This window comes from Vidua macroura, chromosome 5 (assembly GCF_024509145.1).
Source record: "Vidua macroura isolate BioBank_ID:100142 chromosome 5, ASM2450914v1, whole genome shotgun sequence".
In the NCBI taxonomy this organism is placed as follows: domain Eukaryota; kingdom Metazoa; phylum Chordata; class Aves; order Passeriformes; family Viduidae; genus Vidua; species Vidua macroura.
This window is the reverse complement of record NC_071575.1, coordinates 71,123,940-71,143,465: the sequence shown is the minus strand read 5'-3', so window position 1 is coordinate 71,143,465 and position 19,526 is coordinate 71,123,940. Positions and strand designations below refer to the sequence as shown.

At 47.5% G+C, this 19,526-nt stretch overlaps 1 protein-coding gene across 3 annotated transcripts in view; it reads left to right on the top strand.

Moving 5' to 3' along the window:
* PLXNA4 (plexin A4) overlaps nt 1–19,526 on the top strand; it is a 414,284-nt gene that overhangs the window by 7,708 nt on the left and 387,050 nt on the right. For all 3 annotated transcript variants that reach the window (XM_053977321.1, XM_053977322.1, XM_053977323.1), the window contains exon 2: nt 12,240–12,422. In XM_053977321.1, the coding sequence (XP_053833296.1) occupies nt 12,240–12,422 (183 nt within the window). The remainder of the gene's footprint in view (nt 1–12,239; nt 12,423–19,526) is intronic.

The following is a 19,526-nucleotide window of genomic DNA, read 5'->3' as shown; positions in this document are numbered from 1 at the left end:
CGGAAAATAAAATAAAAGTTTTTTAAAACGCCTCTCAGTTGCCCCATCTCTAAGTCAAAAAAGGGTGCAATCTGACAGGTAGGGCTCTGGCTCAGGGTTTATGCAGCTGAGCTCTGCGATTTGCAAATCTCCCCCTGCACCTTCCATCTCCAGCAGGCCTGAGCATCACCTCCCCTGCAAAGCTGGTTCTGCTCTGAGTGAAAAACTTCCAGAGAGAAATTCCATGTTATCTCCCCGCACGAGGCAGCTCAGGGAGCTCTCTTCAGGGACACAGCTGGTATTTCTCATGCTCGTGGGGGAAGTGGCCAGAGATGTCTGGGGCTGTGCTCTTTGGAGAGCAACAGAGTTCATGACTCCAGTGCTCCCAGTAAGGTCCTGGCCTCTCTGAACTGGGATTGGGAAATTCTCCCCACTGTGAGGTGAGCTCAGGCAGCGTGTGGGTGCATCTCTTTGCCCTGGGTGATGGTTCTCCCTCCCAGGTGCCACCTCTCTGCTTTCAGCCAGCAGGGATAAGGACAGGTCCCTGCCTCTGCAAAGTGCTCTACACTCCAGGCAGAGAAAAACGTGGCTTTGGGTGCTCTGAGGGAGAGCAAAACAAAAACTCTTAATCCCCTACATCAACAGAAGCTTGCACTTAAGGGCTGTAAATCAGGGCCTAATTGCATGGAGAGGATGATTGCATTTGAAGTATTAAATAGGTTTCTCTGTATTAAACACCTGTCCTTGAAAGAATACTGCCTGACCAGTGGATGCAGAAATAATTCTGGCAGTAATTAATTACCTTCATCCTGAAACACTCCCACCCTGAAACCTCTCCTTCACAAATCCTCATTGTCCTGGGGGGGAAAAAACCCAAACATGCATTGGAAACAACCTTCTCAAAACCATTTATTTCCTTCCAAAGCATAAACCAGGAGGAAACCCACTGCCTTAAAGTGGCTGGGTGCCAAACCCTCTCACAGAGCTGTTCCCTCACGTCTGGGTGACCCCGCTCACACAAAATGCTCATTGAGGTCAGAGCAGGACCCAAGGCTGCCGAGCCGCTGCTGTGTCTGAGATATTCCAGGCACGGCTCCCTCCCCCACCATCCCTCCCATCCCTGCACCAGTTGGCTCTGCCTGAGCAGCCCAGCATCACCCCAGGTCCTGCTGGTCCCTGGTGTGCAGGTGAGCCAAGTGCCAGACCCTCCCTCCCTGCCCGCGCCATCTCCCCGCGCTCCCTGCCACACGGACAATTAGATTTATTTCTGGGAACTGCTCTTTGCTGCTTCCCCTGCCAGCAAGCCAGGCTGTTTTCTTCTGTGGTCGAGCCCTGCGGTCGTCTGTGGCTCAGCTTTGCATTTTTGGAGGCCTCCACATGATCTCCTCACATTCTCTTCCGCGCCAGGAGATCGGCGACTTCGCAGAGCTGACCTCGCTCTGCCTCGCCAGGAGGTCGCCTGGCAGGCCAAGGGGAATGCTTGTGCAAGAGGGTTTTTTTTTTTGTTTTAATTTAATTTAAAAAAAAAAAAAAAAGAAAAAAAAAAAAAAGGGCAGAAAGCAACCCCCAGATGTCCTGGAAGAGCCAGAAGCAAAATGACTCCAGCTCCCTTGGTGAGGCTGATGCTATTTAAAGCAGCCGGAGCAGGGGAGGTTGCACAATGCCCATTCTGTTGAGGAGGGGGTCGAGGGGGTGCTGATTTCAGCTTTGCTCTCTGGAATAAATCCTATACAGACCCTTCCTCCCTTGCCTGATGCCAGTGGAGCTGTCAGGGTGAAACACAGTGCAGGGTCTGTCTCAGAACTTGGAGGCTCAGTGAAGACATTCACCCTCCGGGAGTGATCTGATGTGTGTGTCTATTTATTTATACTCCAGGAGTACAACATAAGACTTATTTGTTTTTCCCTCCCTGAAATTTCTCTATTTATCCAAATTGCATGGATGGGTTCCTATTGTACCTGGTAGGATAACAGAGATATTGGAAGACTGGATAGTGTGGAGGTGGAGATGAAAAAAGCTGTTCTACTCACAGAGAGATGCCTGAATCACATCTGACCATATTTCTGCCCCAGACACTCCCAGCCTGGCACCTGCATGGCTCTGCTGTTGTAGGATATAGTTTTTGCTCTAAATTTGTTTGAGAAGCATTTTATTATGAATGGGACAATCTTTGGGTAGCCTGGCAACAACTTTCAGACAAAATTTGATGTTTGCAGAGCCAGCAGAGACCTAGCTGAGTAGCTGTATCCAGGTTCAGGATGGAGCTGGAGTTCCATCCCTGGAAGTGTTCAAGGCCAGTCTGGATGAGGCTTTGAACAACCTGATCCAGTGAAAAGTGTCCCTGCTCATGGCACGGGGTGGGACTGAGTGGTCTCTAAAGTCCCTTTCAAGCCAAACCATCCTATGATTCTTTATTTAAAGAAATGCTCAACGCTAGGAAAGGCAAGACAGCCAGATAGGACTGGAACAAAATGGTAAAGACAGAGTTTCTTCTGATTCTTCCATGCAGCACTGGGAGCTGGTGTAGCTGATGGAACATGTGGGTGACATTAGAGCAGTAGGAACAACATTGCATTTCCCTGTTTCAATGTCATTACCCTGTCGTTGTCAGTGATCCAAAATATAATAGGATTTGTACAGCTGATTTATCCTGTAAACAAGCAATATTAGCCAGGCACGTATTTAGACAAGGAGAGAGAGTGGGAGAGGCAGAGTGAGGGAATGTGCAGAAGGGAATAATAAAAATTCACTCCTCCTAATGAGGGGATGACCCGGCACTCTTGGGCCGGGGCTGTTGCTGGGGATCCCACTTCAGGAAACACAGGGCTGTGATTGTGATGGTGTCCCTGCTCCCAGGGCTGGCTGCAGCTTCCCAATTGCTCAGTCCTGCTTCCAGATTCGGGAGCAGTTGGAGCTTCAGTGAATTCACAGCCTGGTACAAACGCTCTGAGTTCCTCAAGCACCTCGATCTGCTCAGATAAGCAGCTACAGGTGGGAGATCTTCCCTTTCAGGGCTCGAGTGCTTTAGTTTGTTGTTTAAATTGATAACCAGGCTTCTTTAAATTCATCTTCTGTGAGATGATGGGACCAGACACATCTCGATTCACCCTGATACAGATGCCAGCCCTGGATCTCGACTCTCCGTTATTTGTTGAGCGAGCCAAGCTCTCACCATTTCCTGGTGATGAAGAGCAGCAGCACATACATCTCACTCATTACAGCACTTAAATCACCTTTGCAGGACCGTGGTGAGGCTTAATTAATGCTTTTAAAAGGCTCAGGGCTCTCGGGGTGCAGGTGTTGCCTGCATGCAAAGCAGCCTTGTTGTTTCATTTCTGCGGCGCTGCTGGCGCGGGTGGCACTTTGCAGCCCAAATGATGACTTTTTTTTTTTTTTCCCTGTGTAACAAAATAATAATTAGAGCAATTGTGATGCAGTGAATTGCTGGTGGTGCCATCAAAGGGAGGCATCCAGACTTTATCTGACCAGGTGCTGGTGTGCGTTCAATAGGAATGAGAGGGCTGATCAGGGAAATGGGACATCCTTTAGGATAAAATGCAGCACCTTCTCTCGAAGGTGTCTTTCTGCTTACACAAAAACCCCCCTTTCACCTAAGATTTCATCTCTCTGGGACTCATTCTCCCTGTCTCAGCCACAGCAGCATCAGAGAATATCAGTGCTGATGTATTTCAGGTGTGTAACAGAGCTTTGCTGCTGGAGTAAGTTCTTACAGAAGAGCTCTAGCAGCTTATTTGATCGATACTTCCCTTTTGAAAAATCCCTAAATGCTTATTTACCCAACAGTCCGTGGCAGTTTCAAAGGCAGAGTCTCCACACTCAATAATCTCTTTTTTTTGGGGGTGTGAAAAATTTTAAGTGTATTTTTCAAAGCACTGATCTGAGAGCCATGGAGATTGTATTCTTCTGTTTATCCTTTAACGCCTCAGCCATATGATCCTCTGAGCCAGCAAGGGGAAGTTTATGGGACCACAGGAAAGCTCAGCTTCCTTTTACACCTTTTACAGTCACACTTGCTGCTCTTCAGGTCACATCCATCCATCTGGCTTGTAGGAATGAGCCTCAGTGGCCACACAGCTCTGGGGTGTGGTTTTCACCCCACCTGCACGGCTTGGAGTGCTGAGATTTGGAATTGTGATGCTGGAAATCTTCTGAAGAGATGGAAATGCAATATGCAAAAGGGAGATTTGGCTGACACAGTTATGTTTGGGATTTGGAATGGGAAGATCTCCATGAATGGAATATTTTATTGATTATGTTTTATTTTATTATCTCAGTCTGCCTTGCTGCTGGAGGTACTGTCCCTTCTCTGTGCCTACATCAGACTTCTGGGGTCTAACCAAGGCACTGGAAATACCACTTAAATCACAATATGACTTTCCTTCATGAGGGACATGAACAATTTCCCCCTTAACACAGCATCTTAGAATGGTTAGGTTGGAAAGGACCTTAAAACTCATCCAGTTCTACCCCGCTGCCATGGACAGGGACACATCCCACTAGATCAGGTTGCTCAGAGCCCACAACAGCCCAGTGCTGCTTCCAGAGCAGTCCCAGCAAAAGTGGGAACCAGAGATAGGCAACAAGGAAAAAACAATAATCTTTGCAATTGTGTTGCCATGGCTGTGACAGGGTCAGCAGATTCTGAAAGTAGGGCTCTGCATCTCTGAGGTGTGACACAGAAAGTAAGGAAAGCAGTCAGAATTGTTTAAATTTCCTATTATTTGGCTCTAGAAAATTTGTAGGGGCTCACTAATGGATTTAGCTTGTGCACATCTTTGGGCACTGTAATCACTTAGAAAGGCAGGACTTGGAGGATGTTACATTTATAGCACAAATTTACAGCACAATTCCTTTTATCCACCATTACTGATAATCACCCAGCTCTGCTGTGGAAAAGGCCTGAAGACTGAAGGAACCTGTTGCTCTCTGCAAGAAAGGCAGCCTCCTCTTCAGGAAATTGCAAATTTTACGATGTGGAGGAACATGGTGTAGACTGTTGGGGAGCCTTACACTCACAGCAGAGCAGGAACATAAATGCAGGCATAAAAATCTGTACTCCATTAAGATTCTGCAGCACTCTGGAAACTTGACACCAGTCCTTGAACTGATGCTTAAACTACAGACCTAAAAACCAAATGCCTGTACCAGTTCTAGTCAATTTGAGTAACTTTCCCTCTTGTTCTTGTGTTCCTGAACTGTGTCTGAAGGAAAACCTCTCAGCACAGTGGGTGCAATTTCCCTATAATTGGTAAAGTTACTGTAACTGCACTGTCATTTGAATATGGTGACATGTAATTGCACAGCAACCACTGCTCTGGGTGCACAAGTGAAGAGCAGCGTGCAATTATAATGTATTTCCAAATGCTGGCTCTTGATCCAGCTTCTGTTCCATCACAGAGCACCCTGGGGAAACGGGGCTGGGTATTTTTGGAGGTCATTAGACTCCAGACTGACCACTGAAGAGGGGTGGGTTGGTGATCTGTGCTATCTTTAGTCGCTGCCCATCTCTTTGCCCACAAAATTTTGAAGTGCAGATGACAAAAGTCTGCAACCAGGCAAACCTGCAGCCTTTTCCTGAGCCACTGCCAGGAATGCCTGGCATGGGGAGGGCAGTGACAGGCATCAAATTCCAGGAATGACGTGGCAGGAGGGGAAAGCCAGAGGGGCCCTGTCCGTCCTGCACTGGGATTTCACAGCTCGGCACAGCAGCAGGATGAAACGTGATGGTTCTGCTGAGGCTCTGTGGGGAGAAAGGGCAGGTGGACCACAATCCACTGATTTCACAGGAGGTGGCATGGCCACAAGCAGAGATACTGCAGGAGGGAGAGTCAATCCAGCTTCAGGAATGCCAAGTACTAATGCCATGGGCAGGGCAAAGCAGCAACCAACCAGGAGTTCACCTTGCACTCAAACCATGCTCAAACCACCAAGAGAATGTGTGCAGGCAAACAGGAGAAGCACAAGCCTCGGGTACCATCCTGCTGCTGCTGGAATTTAAAGTCCTGTGGTCTGCAGGGAGATGGTTTCCATTATTTCCAGCTCCACTCTGTGGGGATTTATGGTTCACCCCTGCTGCAGGTGTCCTAGACCCTCAATTTCTTAGCCTGTGTCTCCTCAAATACCATGAAGTTCCTGCTGAGAGCTTTTTCTATGTCTTCCATCTCTCTAGATTTTTAAATATCCTATTGAGTGGACATGTGCCCACCTTCACCCTCACTCAGCCCTTGCAGTCAGGCAGGAAAGGAGATCTTGCAGTCAGGTGATGGAAAAGACCTTGGATGTCTCCTTGCAAAGACTCAAAAGCCTGTAACTGTTGATTTCTTACTGCTGCTGGCTCCCTGGCCCTGCTGGCAGCACAGCCATCCATTAATGTGTGTTCCCTCCATCCTCTGCATCAGCCAAGCCTGAGATAACAGGAGAGAGGAGCCAAGTACCTGCCACCACATGAAGACAGGGCTGTTAGGTATTAGCTGTAAATCAAAGGCAAGACTTGGCCACTGGGACAGCCTTTATCCCTGGTGAGTCTGTGGAATTGCTCTGGAGCCTGCTGAGATATCTGGGAAAAAAAGTGCTTTGATTGAGGAGGAAGATTCTGCTGGAGTGAAAGCAAGGAGGAGTGAGGGGTGGCTAATCCTTTATCAAGGCTCTTCCCCAAATGTGGATTAAGCTGCGTTTGATTTTCAGGGGCTGTTTCAGAGGCAAATAGTGGAAGCAGATGTTTAAGGGACAATTGGTGTGTTATGAGCACTGTTTGCCATCGTCCCCTGATATTTGGTGCTTCTGCCACTCGTGCGATGCCAGCGTGCTCGCGCCTGCTGGGAATGAGATGAGGACAGGGCAGGAGGTGATGCAATCAAATCTCCAACCCTCCTGCTGAATCTGGGGGTTTTGGGGGCTCAGCCAATCCCTCCAGGACTGAGCCAGCACCAGCCTTGTAAACCCATCCTCTCCAGGAGGGCTTGGATGTGTTAATTATTTATTTGATAGGCTTAATCCTGGAGGAGGCAAACGCCTGCCAGAATCCTGTAAATAAGGATTGTGCCGTTCTTTTGCTCATCCTTCCTATTTCAGTGGTGACTGTGACACTTGGCCATGATGTCACTGCTGCAGATGGTTTGTGACACGGGCAGAGGCGGCAGGAGCAGAACACAACCAGGTAGAGAGGCAACTGGTGGGGCTGGGAAGGGCATTTATACCCTGGGACCTGCCAGTCCATCTCAGATGAAGGTATTTTGGATATGCAGAACACCTTATAAACCTGTGCTTCTCAGTTTCCCTGGGGCAGGGTGGTGGTGAGAAATATTCCTTCATTCGCAAGTGGGAACTCGGTGTGGGATGATGAAGTGATTGATCCCAGCCCAGCATTCCAACTGCAGGCCCTGTTTCCTTCCAAATTACCTGCTGGCTGTGACTTTCTGGGTTGCATTTTAACTGCTCAGGATTTGCTGATATTATTCCCACCTCTTTAGACCTTCCCTTTGACTCTCCCTGCTATCCCAGCTGCTGTTAGAAGTGAATTCATGCCCTCACCTCCTCCTTCATTCTGGAAAGTCATTAACATGAAATTGCCAGGCAGAGAAGCTCCAGAGAGTTTAACGTGGCTACTTTATGTTGCTGCTAGGAGTGTCTGGAATTGAAAATAAACCTGTGCTTGCAACTCCTGACCCTTTCATCATAAATCCAAACTTCCTTACGTGTCTCTCTTTGCTGCAGAAGATGACTGTATTTCTACAAAGGTCTGTGTGCTGCTGAGAGCCACAGCTGTGCAGGAGCCGGGTGATGTTTATTTGTAGGGTTTTGCTCGCTGGCGTTTTTCTGGCAGATGATCCCCAGAGGAAATAACCCAAATATGTTCAATGAAAATAGTTTTCGTGTGGCTTGCTGGCCTCGCTCCTGTTCCTGGGGGAGGGCTGTCCACATGGCAAACCACAATGCTGTGATTGCTTCTCTGGCACCCAACCAGCAGCACGTGAGTGGACACAGAGTTCTGGAACAGTTTGGGTTGCAAATGATCTAAAGACCATCAAATTCCACCCCCTGTCATGGGCAGGGACACCTTCCACTATCCCAGGGTGCTCCAAGCCCTGTCCAGCCTGGCCTTGGACACTTCCAGGGATCCAGGGCCTCCCCACCTTCATCATAAACAATTTCTTCTTTAAACCTAGTGTGACTCTACCTTCTTTAAAAAGTCTGTCCCCCTATTTCTGTGTAAGTCCTTCTTATAAGGATGTATTCTCCTGTAAGTAACATCAGGGGAAAAAAGATGAAATAAATATGCTTAAATTTAATTTTGCGTCTGTGTGGGATTATCAGCCCCATTAAGGGTAGGTCTGAGTTCAGCTGGAGCTCCACCCGGGGGCAATTAGATTAATGAAACCTCAACAGGTTGGAGACGGGCTGCAAATCAGCCACAGGTGTTTGTGCTTAATGCTGTGATTTTAGGGGCTGTGTCCTCCCAGGCTCCTGCCTGCGGGTGGGAGGGTCTGAATCGTGTACAAAGGCAGCCAGATGATCGTATGGATCCTCTCTGGTCTCAAGTGCTTCAGCTGGAGGGGTTGGTTTTGGCTGTGTTCCTCCAAGGAGGACGTCTTTGACTGTGCCAGCTCTGCTGGATTCATCTCATTTTGCTGCTTGTCAGAGTGATTTTCTCTGGTTTGGGATGGAGCCTTGCACCCTGCACCTTAGGTAAGATGTCTGCTGGCACTATGAAGCTTTTCATCATCTTGGTGGTGAAGAAAGCTGTCTTGTTTTCCTTGGAAACTTCCCTCCCTTTCCCCTCTTTCCACTGTTTGGGAGTTTCTTGCTTTCAGCCTGAAGCGATTCTATTCAGCTTGTCAGGCCATGAGAGCGAGCACTTAGGCAGTTTGATTATACCCCTGAAACAAAAACTGTGTGTCGGAGTCCAGGACATCCCTCTGGCTGCCCTGGCTGTCTCCAGACCCTGGCAGAGGGCTTGGAGACCTTGGCAAGAAGTCAAAAACACCTGTGGCTTCAATTTTAGCCAGTGGAAAAAGCTGCCAACTCTGTACGAGGAATTACAAGCTACAAGGGTTTGAGTATTGTAATGGTTGAATTAACACAAGGTGAAAAAGTGGAATTTTGGGGTTTTTAGAATGTGATTCAGGGGTACAAGATGGAGGGATTTGGGTGTGTCCTGGCCTACTTCTTCTTGTGCTCCATGTTTTGCTGTGATGGTGACACTTTTCTGTTGGTTTAAGGTACAGACACACTGTCCAACATAGATGATAGGTACTGGCACGATATTGTAAACATAATACATGTAATTTTGAATATATAATGTAAACACCACCCTAGAGGGCACACAGATTGCTGTGGCCTCCTTGCTAGACAGAGCTCAGCAGGTCAGAGAAAGAATGTTATAGATAAGGAAAAATAAACATCCCTGAGAAGCTGATCCTATGCATTCAGACTCCTTTGGCTGCACGGGCTGGGAAACGAGGACTTTGACAATCTTGGGGTCATCCTGACACAGCAGACCCTGAGAATTTTGCCAATCTCTGAGCTTAAGAGTTTCTGGGCAAACTGGGCCTGACTTGAAGACCTGGACTCTTGGATCTTACAGCCATAGGACAATTCAGGTTGGAGGGACATCAAGGGGCCATACAGTTGTGCTGAGAGGATTGCATTTAGGCTGAGGGGATCACCTGGAGTAATTTCGTGGTCACCTGGCTCTGCTGGAAGGTGCATTTCCAGTTTGGTTGGGTGGCTCCTTCTCTGACACACCTCCTTTCCCCTGCTGATAATGGGTTTCCGTGTACTAGAGCTGGCTTGTAGATTTATCCTGGACTTGTTGCTGTCGTTTTGGACTAGCAGCATCCCGCCTGCTGCTGCTGGAGGCTGCTGATCTGCTCCCTAATTGCTCTTTGAGCCTGTGTTTTAGCTCTGCTAAAAAGGGCAGTCCACAAACACTAATGACTCCTGCAGGCCAGAGCTCAGGCTAGCTGATCCCTCCTAATGGCTCTTTGAATTCCTCCTAGGTTTTATGTATTTATAAACACATTTAGGACGCATTATTCTTCTATTCAGCAAAACCATCTGTAATTATTGCCAGTAATTGCTGGGTGAGGATAAAATGAATCAACTACCAGGCTTTTACTGCTCATGAACTCAAGCAGGGACCATTGCTTTTTTTAGCCGTGTTTCCAGGAAGATGCGAGTTCAAAGAAAATTGTCATGGTCCTTTAGTACTGATATATCAAAACTAGGCAACCTTCCTGTACACTTCATTATTGCTTTTCTAGGCCTCAGCAAAACATTTTAAGTGGATGCTTAACTTGAAATCTGTGAGTGGCCCCAGAGAAGTTAATAACTGCTCTGACAGTTGTGTGCTGGGATATTTGGAGTTTTATTTGATTTATTCAGTGGAAGTCTGTGACCTGTATTAGCTTCACCTGCCTTGATGGTGCCTGAAGGTAGAAGAGCTGCCTGTGCCACGTTCCTGCTGTGTTTCTGGAACTCCTTGAAGCCCAAGGAAGCACCCTTTATAACTGGACATGACATTCATTTAAGTGAAAGGATCCCAGTGGAGCATCTATCTGGTGAAAATGCTGCTGAGTTCGAATGCAGTGGGTGTTGGAGCTCAGGCAGCAGTATTGATGGATAGGGGGTTTTCTCTGGTTGTTGGGTGTTCATGGACATTTCCCAAAAAAAAAAAACAAACTGGAAAGCCCCCATGGTAGCTGTGGAAACTTCCCTCCTCTCCAAAGAACTTCAGGGAATTACAGCATCCCAGTTAAATCACAGAATGGTTTGGGTTGGAAGGTGCCTTCAAGGAAGGGAAGATGGGTGCTAATGTCCTTACAAGCAACTCGATGGTTGAGGGGTCTTTAGGAGGAATAGGTGTTGTTGTCTTTGAAATGGGCCTAAAGGTCTCTACCAACCACAATCCGAACAAGTTCCTTACAAAACTCGGGAATTTTAACTACGGTTTGAACTCCTGAGCTTTAGGGTTGGACAAATGGGTGCGGGTCAAGTCTGTGGCACTTCTGGTGGATCCCCTGAAGCCAGACAGCTGGAACTGCTGAGCTTTGGGGGAAATGCTGGGTTCAAGGGGGGGATATGTGGTAGGTGGTTTGGGAGGGCTGCACCTTCCTGGTAATTGGGAAAGGAAGAGGGTGAGTTTGGGATAAAAGGAGGCTGCATCCTCTGAAACCTCAAGAGAGAAACCCCATGGGGGTATGCCCCCGTGGGCTCTCTCTCCATTTATTTGAATCAACTTGCAGAACTCCTCCGTCTCCTTTATGGACACTGGCTTTTCACAGCATTTTCTCCCCACACCATCCGGTCCCACCCCTCTGCCATGGTCTCACCTTCACCTATCCCAGGTTGCTCCAAGCCCTGTCTGACCTGGCCTTGGATACTTCCAGGGATCCAGGGGCAGCCACAGCTTCTCTGGACCATGTGTGCCAGGACTTCAGCACCCTCACAGCCAAAAATTTCTCCCCATCTAACGCTGCTCTCCGGCAGTTTGAAGCAATTGCCTCTTGTCCTGTCCCTCCATCCCTTGTCCCAAGTTCTGCTCCAGCTCTCTTGGAGCCCCATCAGGTACTGGAAAGGGCTTTAAGTTCATGGCATTTAATTCTTACCATGCTCCCTTCTACAGATTTAGCCTGGGCTGACCATCTGACTATCTCTTGCCTGGACACTCCTTGGAGGATGATAATTTCCAAGATGTAACATAAACAACCTCACTGAGTTTAGAATTAGGAGAGCAGTGGTTATTTAGGCCACGTAGATGTGATCTTCAGTGTTGAATCCTGGGTCTAGAGGACAGGTCAGGGTCTATTTTATTTGCCAGTGCAGATTTAGCTCAGTGGTTCTCACTCTGGATCTATGGGAATGGTGTAATTTTTTTTTTTTTTTTGACGGAACTTAGGTATGTTTAAGGCATTTTCAGCAGACTTCCACTTGATTGGTGAGTCCTGACTGGCAAAACTGACTGGTAAAGCAGTAGGAAAAAGGCTTAATGTAATGTATCCTGCTGGGCTGTCATTCAAGAGAACCAACTTTCCACTTCTGCTTCTGGCTGTAACTCATTGTGTAACTTCAGAGAGTTTTTTTTTTTTTTCTCTTTTTTCCACCTCTTTCTCCAGTCCTCACTGATTTTTTGTCAGCCTGCATAAATTACAGCCCCGTTACGCAATGGATGGATACTTCCCAAATGGCTAAAAAATTGGTGACTTCAGCTGTTTACCCCCTTCTTCTTTCTTCCTTTGCAGCTGTTAACAATTGATGACAATTTCTGTGGCCTGGATATGAATGCCCCCTTGGGAGTATCATCCATGGTGCGAGGGCTCCCCATTTTCACCGAGGATGGGGACAGGATGACCTCGGTGATTGCCTACGTCTACAAGAACCACTCCCTGGCTTTTGTGGGCACCAAGAGTGGGAAGCTCAAGAAGGTAAGACCTACGTGGTCCTCTAACTCAGATTTTCATATTTTTATGGTGATTTAAGTGTTGCATCGAGCGTGAGCGCGGTCCTTGTCCTAAGGTGCTCCTATTTTGAGGATAAAAAATGGTTTGGTTGGCAAAAAACTTGTGTTTCACCCTCAAGGGATAGAGATGATCTGAGAAAGGATAAAATCCTCCTTCCACATGGTTATTAATCAGGAAATTAATGCTTCAGAAGTCAAACCACAGCCCCAGTCGCAGATGGACGTGATGTAATTTGCATCCAACAGAATTTTTGGTGTTCAGACCATCTCTAATTGAGCCATTGATCACAGGATGTCTGTGCACGCTGGAGAAAAAACTGAAGTTGGGGCTGAAGTCTGGCAAACAAGGATTCATGCTCTGGAGATCTTCAGAGCAGTGTGACCGGGCTGTGATTTCACCACGAGCCCAGCACGGGATTAGCGGCCGCCCCGTTGACGTCAGGCTGGGGGTTTGTGCTGGAGGAAGAGGGTTTGCATCAAAGGAAAGCTGTGTCCTGAGCCATAATGAGCTTTATGTCTATGGCTGATGCCACACAAACAGAATCAAGAGTGTGTTTGTGCTCCTCTCTGGGCATTCCCACTGGAAATGTGCCCGTTGCATGGCTGGGGTTTGCCTTGTGAAGGCCTCAGAGAGGCTGGAGAGGTGGAATCCTCTACTTGTGGCTTTCCCAAGGAAAGAAGAGTTGTTGGAAGTGGGGTAATGATGGGCACTGCCTCCATTTCAGCCCCTCTGTGCCAGTCTGACAATGTTGGTCTGAACGTTCAGCCCAGGAGTGTGGTAAAACATTGCCTGTGCAAGGAGATGGTGGCTTGGCCGTGGTAATGGAGATGGGGGAGAAGCTGGAAAGGGAGGTTGGGCAGAGCCTGGTGATGTTTTAGGATGTTGTTTCCTATTTAAATCCCTTTTGCAAGTAAAGACTTCCAAGTTGAGGCAAATAAAGTGCTGTGAAAAGGTGACCCGCTGTGCCTTGTGGGGAGTGAAGGGAGTTTGTTCATGGATGCTTAGGGATAGTCTGGAATCTCTGGTTTTATTCCTCTGCCTGTTTCTTCACTTGAAAAGCAAATCTGGGCTGTAAATTCAGATGGCATTTTCCCCCATGCTGAGGGAAGAATGGGATCCTGCCCACTGGCAAATGTCTCTGGCTTTGCTCGAAGCAGAGGAAAGGCTGCTCGTACTTTTGAAAAGAAAATATGGTTGGATATTTTTTTTATTCAGGCATGTGAAGAAGGAGCCAAATTGTTTTTAAAATGGTCACAATAAAAATAATCTCCTTCCCTGGCTAATTAGCTTTTGCTTCCCTGTCATGTGTGATATCATAATAACCTGTTCAGTTCTCCAGTCAGTCTCTTGGATGGAGGGAAATGGGGCAGCTGAGATCTGAATGGTAAATATCAAAAAGACCTAAACTCTTAATGACTGCTCTCCCTGCACTCACAAGCTTTTGGTTGAGGTTTTTTTTTTTTTCTTTTGGCTTCAGGAGAAGAAAACTCAGCCACAGTTCTGTCTTTGCCTTTGCAGGTCGCATTGCAGAGTCCAAGATATGATTCCTTTTTAATAGGGGAAAATAGGAGAGAAAGCTTTCTGTGCTTTATGGAGTGTGGTAGGGAGCAGGGACAGCCTTATAGGGTAAAGAATGAGGAGAGGAGAGATGAAGTGGCTGATGTAACTTGAGAAAGGGAATAAAATGAAGCTTTTTCCTAACATGCTGAATATTCTACTTGTGGTAGTTCTCACTTTGGGTGAGTTGGAGCAGGGCTGGAGCCTTGGGCTGAGATTTGCTCAGGTGAATGAATTTTCCCCCAAAGAGGCAGAACAGAAAACGAAATGAGGCTCCCCTAACCACGTGTGATTGTTTTGGACCAGTTGATCCAGACTCCTGGAAACCTGTAGGTCCTGTAGGTTCAGCCCAGTCCTTGCTGTGTCTTCTGCAATCCCCAACTCTCCTCCTCACATTTTCCCCATCCAGTGCTCCTGAGGTGTCTGACTCTAGGACAGCAACCTGTCACCTCCTCTGGGTGGTCTGGCACTCAGGATTTTCCCTTGATGCTCCTTGACCCCTGCCATGGGCCTTTGGATGCTTTGTTTTCTACCTTGTCTCATGGATCAGGTGCTACCAGGAAAACGCTGCACTGGGATTGCAGCTCCAGCATAATCCATTATTTTAGCACCAAGTTTGCTTTCCGCTCAAAAGCAGCGGCAAATTGGAGTAAGCCTTGTAGGATTAGATGAAACTCCTGGACAAATCCCAGGAGCTGGGATTTTTTTGGTTTGTTTGTGCTGTTGGGTCCTACCAGGCGTGTCACACTCTGCTGCTTCTCCTGGTGCAGTGCAGCTCCTCGGTCAAGCTGCAGTGGAATATTTTGGATGGGATGAAAGAGGAGTTCTGAGATTATCCCCAAGATAGCAGGATTTATTCTGTGCTTGGAAGACTTGCTGCAAGTCACTACAAGATGGTTTTGGAGAAACTTTGCTGCTTTTTTTTCCTGCAGTTTCAGTATTTTCCTCTCTGTGTGGGGTTTTTTTTTTTATGTATGAAAGTGGCAGACTGTGTATCAGATTTTGATTTATGCGATCCATGAATGCTCTGCAAAATACCCACAGTCATAAAGCAATATCTGTTAGTTGATATACAAATGTCACATGTGTCAAAGGAATTTATCCAGTGGCACACACAACTGAAGGAAAATATTGTGCTTTACAGGAACATATCATTAAAATGAATACTAGCAGAGTACCAGGAATCTGCCCATGTAACCAAGACAACAAAGAGGGAAAGAAAAGGAAAAACCAAGATAGAGATAGGGTAGGGAAAGTGTGAGTGAAACCGAATGACACGGTTGGCCCCAGCTATTTCACTGCCCCAGGCAAAATACATTTTGCAACCCCTGCTCATTCACAAAGCTCCATGAGCAGTCCGTCAGGAAGGCACGGAATAATGGGCTGGAGAAATATTCCCTCAGTTCTGCTGCCTTGTCCACGGCACAGCCCAGGCCTGCAGAATGAAGAAATAAATAGGATAAAAATGAAGAGCTACGGAAAAGGAAAAATTCTCCCTGTCCATGTCTAACACATAGAAACTACTGTCCTTGTGTTAAAGGTTTACTGGGGGTTTGTGGCTTCTTGAGGATGGAGAAGGGTGGCCCAGGGAGGAGAAGTTCAGTCCTTTGCTCTGCCAGGAATTTCTGGTGTGTCTCCATGTCTCATTTTCTCTCCTGCAAATGGCAAGGAATGTTTTCCTCGCTCAAGGAATGCTGGAGAAAATGTATGTGAGGCGTGATCACCTCAAACAGCTTAACTCAACAGATCAGGTGGGATGGAAAACCAGCTCCTGACCACTTGTGGCATTGTTTAATGAGAAATATTTAATCTTGCTGTGCTTTGGTTAGAACTCAGTGTCTGATTTCCTCCTGTGCTGGTTGTCCCATGGTGTTCTCATGAGTCTGTACCACTTGGGTGGTACAGACAGTTTTAGTGTAATCCAGGGATCCTGATGGGCTTCTTTGGCTGCAAAACCCTCTGTACCCTGGGGAATGCTTGAGGCAAAACCTGTGGCTGAAATGCAGTTGACAACCCTGGGAGTTTTTAGTGCTTTCTTTCAGGAGACGCAAAAAGAAACTCCCTTGAGTTTAACAAACGTCTGCTTTGTCTCCCTGCAAACAGCACAGGAGCTATTCCTGGGGATGTTCTCCCCACAAACCACTTTGCTGTAAAACAGCCAGGTGCCAAAATTCCCTGGCTTTTTATTTTTCCTTTGCTCACTCTCTCGTTCCACGCTCTGCTCTTCACTCCAGTGGCAGGAGAAAAGCAGGGATGTACCCACGTGCTTGGCTTGGATTTTTTTTCCTGGTGCCACTAATACCTGGCATCACTAAGGGAGTGTAGCAGTATTCCATATTCCTTGTATTCCTTCCCCAGGCATTTAATTTACGGGTCATTGCTTCTGTGCAGATCATTTCCAGTCAAAGGAATACAACTTACCTGCAATAATTCTGTGTGGAGGTGCATGTGTAAAGGGTGAGTTGAGCTTACAAAGATGTCAGCCTGGGAGCAGCCCCAGGAATTGCATTTCTCACCAAAAAAAGCTCTGGTCTATTTTGAAATGTTTGTTTGATAATGGGGTAGTAGAAATTTTCCTTTATTTGAAACTTCCCTGTAAGAAATTGTTTGTTTTCTTTTTATTCCATCCAAATAATTCACTCAAAGCCTTTTCCATGCTGAATTCCTTGCAGAGAGAGAACTTTAACTTAAAAACCAGCACTTTCTCTGTGGGCTGTATTTAATTTAATTGTGGTCTTTGAAGGGTTTTTAGGTGTGAAATGCTGTGTGGGGTGAAGATTTTCATTTGGATCCAACAGCTCTGAAATCAGCACTTCCCACCAGGTATCAACTCTATTTAGGGGAACACCCTCAGTATTGCCCAGTTCCATGGGTTATCCATCCTCTGGATGCCCCTGAGCCCTTGGCACCCTGCTTTCCTTGGATCCAAAGCACCACAGGGAGAATTTAAAATCTGGGAGCTGGGAATTGCTGTTCTCACTTTGGGCCCTCTCACACTGGTGTTGGGGAAGTGCTGAGTTGGGAATGGAAGCCTTCAAGGCCAGGTTTGATGGGGCTTGCAGCAAGCTGGTGGAGTGGAAGGTGTCCCTGCCCGTGGAATTGGTGTCCCAGTTCCAACCAGGGGGTTGGGATTTACCTCCCATCCGAGGAGGTGGCAGCGCTGGGATTGCCATGCATGGAATCTCAGTCTGGTGGTAGCTGCAGGCACAGCCAGAAATCCCCACTGCTTCTCCAGGCCAGGGGGTTTCTGAATCCACACAAAACAAGAAGCCCTGCTCAGTTTTGATACTCCCTGGAGGGAATTCTGCAGCTGACAGCTCTGTGTGAATGCCAGCAGGGAAACTCAGCTCCCTTCTCCTTCCCTCTGCTGCCTTTAAAGACTGGAGGATCTTTTGAATTTTATTTTTTTTCCCCTAGCTGCATGACAGGTGGACTTGACTACTCTGAAAACATGCTGGAGAGGCTCTGGCTCCTGCTGGGAAGATGGTTTCTGCACAAGGGGCTGGTTCACCCAGGCCTCTCCTCACAGCTTCCTGAGCCAGTGGGAGTCCAGGTGCTTCACTGACTTGTGATGGAGTGGTGCTGGTTCCTGTCAGAATTTGATGTTTGCAGTTGTCTGTGTCCTACCGTGATGTGCAGCCCCTCTTTAAGAGGTTGTTGCCAGCTTAGATGCCTGGAAATTAGTTAATTTTGCTGGCTGAAGCACTCAAAGTTGTGGTTTTGGTAGCTGTGGTGAACTTGGCACTTGGTACTCACGTTGGGTGGAAGGGGTGGTGGGAATCAATGTGGACATTGGACAGTGGCACAATTTCTCCTGGGTCATGTAATAATCATTGTCTAGTGATCAAAAGGGCCTAAAACATCACCTAAACATGAATGGATTCTGTTCCCAAGGGTGAAATAAAAAATGCAGGATATGCAAATAGGGGCGCTGCCAATAGATGGAGGTGATCACCTTGGGCTCAATTGCCAGGCCACATCCAGATACTGCACCCAGTTTCAGGCTACTCAGAACAAAAGCTTTGTTGACAACCAGAACAAGTTCAGGAAAGGGTCAAGAGTTTGGCCAGGAGTTGGAGAAGCTGCCAGGAGAGGAGGGGAAGAGAGAAATGAGCTTATTCGGGCTGGAGATGAGAAAATGTGGAGGAACCAGGTTACAGCATTCCCAAGCCAACAGTATTCCCATGCCAACAGGGAAGTTACTGAGGAGTTGGAGACAGGTTCTTCACGTTGGTGAGTGAGGAGAGGATGTGGAACAGCAGGCATAAGTTAGCATGAAAAAATTCCAATTGGATACAAGGAAAAGCTTTTTGTCCATGAGGACCTTGAAGAAGCAGTTCCCGTTCTTGGAGACTTTCAAGGCCAGAAGAACCTGGTCTGATCTCACAGCAGAACCTGCTTTGAACAAGAGGTTGGGTTAGAGACCCTGTGAGGTCCCTTCCAGCCTGTGATCCATCCCCTGCCCTAAACCCACATCAGAGGGGCTCTGTCCAGGCTCTGCTGCTTGTTTGAAATACCCACTAAGGGTTCCATCGCTGCAGGTGGCTGCTTTGCCTCTCACATCCCTCATTTCCCTCATTTCCATTGCTCTGGGACTTGCAGCTACAACTTGTCCATGTCTCACACTGCAGCTTGTTGCAGTGTCTAACTGCAGTAGGAAAACTCCTTTTTCTTTTCCCTGTGACATGAAGGCTGCTGTTCCTGGGAAGATCTGGAGCCTGCTTTTTGGCAGAGAGGAATTAATTTTCCAAGTCTCTCCTTAGAGTACCCTCTCTGCTTTCTGACTACTCAGCAATCTCTGTGCTGGTGTGCAGGGTTTGGCTGAGCTGTGCTTTTGCTGGGTGCTTTTCCTACATGTGTTGAGTGCTGCTCTTTTTTTTTTTTTTTTTTGGATTTTCTGGTTTAGCTGTGAGTCAGAGTCTTGTCAGAGATGGAATCTTGTGATCATGCAGTGAGATTTGCAAATAACTGTCTAATTCCTCCAAATTCTACACCAGCAGCTCTGCACTGTGTGTTTTCACTCCCAGCTCTGGGAGAAAGAGCAGGCTCCAGTGAGCCCACTGCAGCAGGGAAGGCAGCAGGTCGTACCTTCATCTCTTCAAACCCTTCCTTTAAATGCAGCCTGCATTTGACAGCTTTGCAGAGCTGGATTTCACCACAGAGGGCTGAGGATGTGCGCTGAGCAGGCAGGGGGATGTCAGTGACAAAACCAAACACGAGGAGATGGGTAACGATGTCCTGCTGCCTGTTCCTGGCTGGAATCCATGGGTCCTGCAGCCTCCCAGGGGACAGCTGGCTGTGCTGGCTGTGTCACCTGGCCTGTGCTGGTGGCAGGTGATTTTCTGCATGGTGTCAGGCTGCGGAGCCTGGCACGGCAGCACAGCCGATGGAAATCGTGCAGGGGTGGGATACAAGGAAAAGCAAATTCATTCCCATGTCCCTCTGGTCCATTTGCTTCTCTGTGTCCTTTTGCTCTCGAGGAAATGCTGTGGTTGGAACATCAGGTGATCA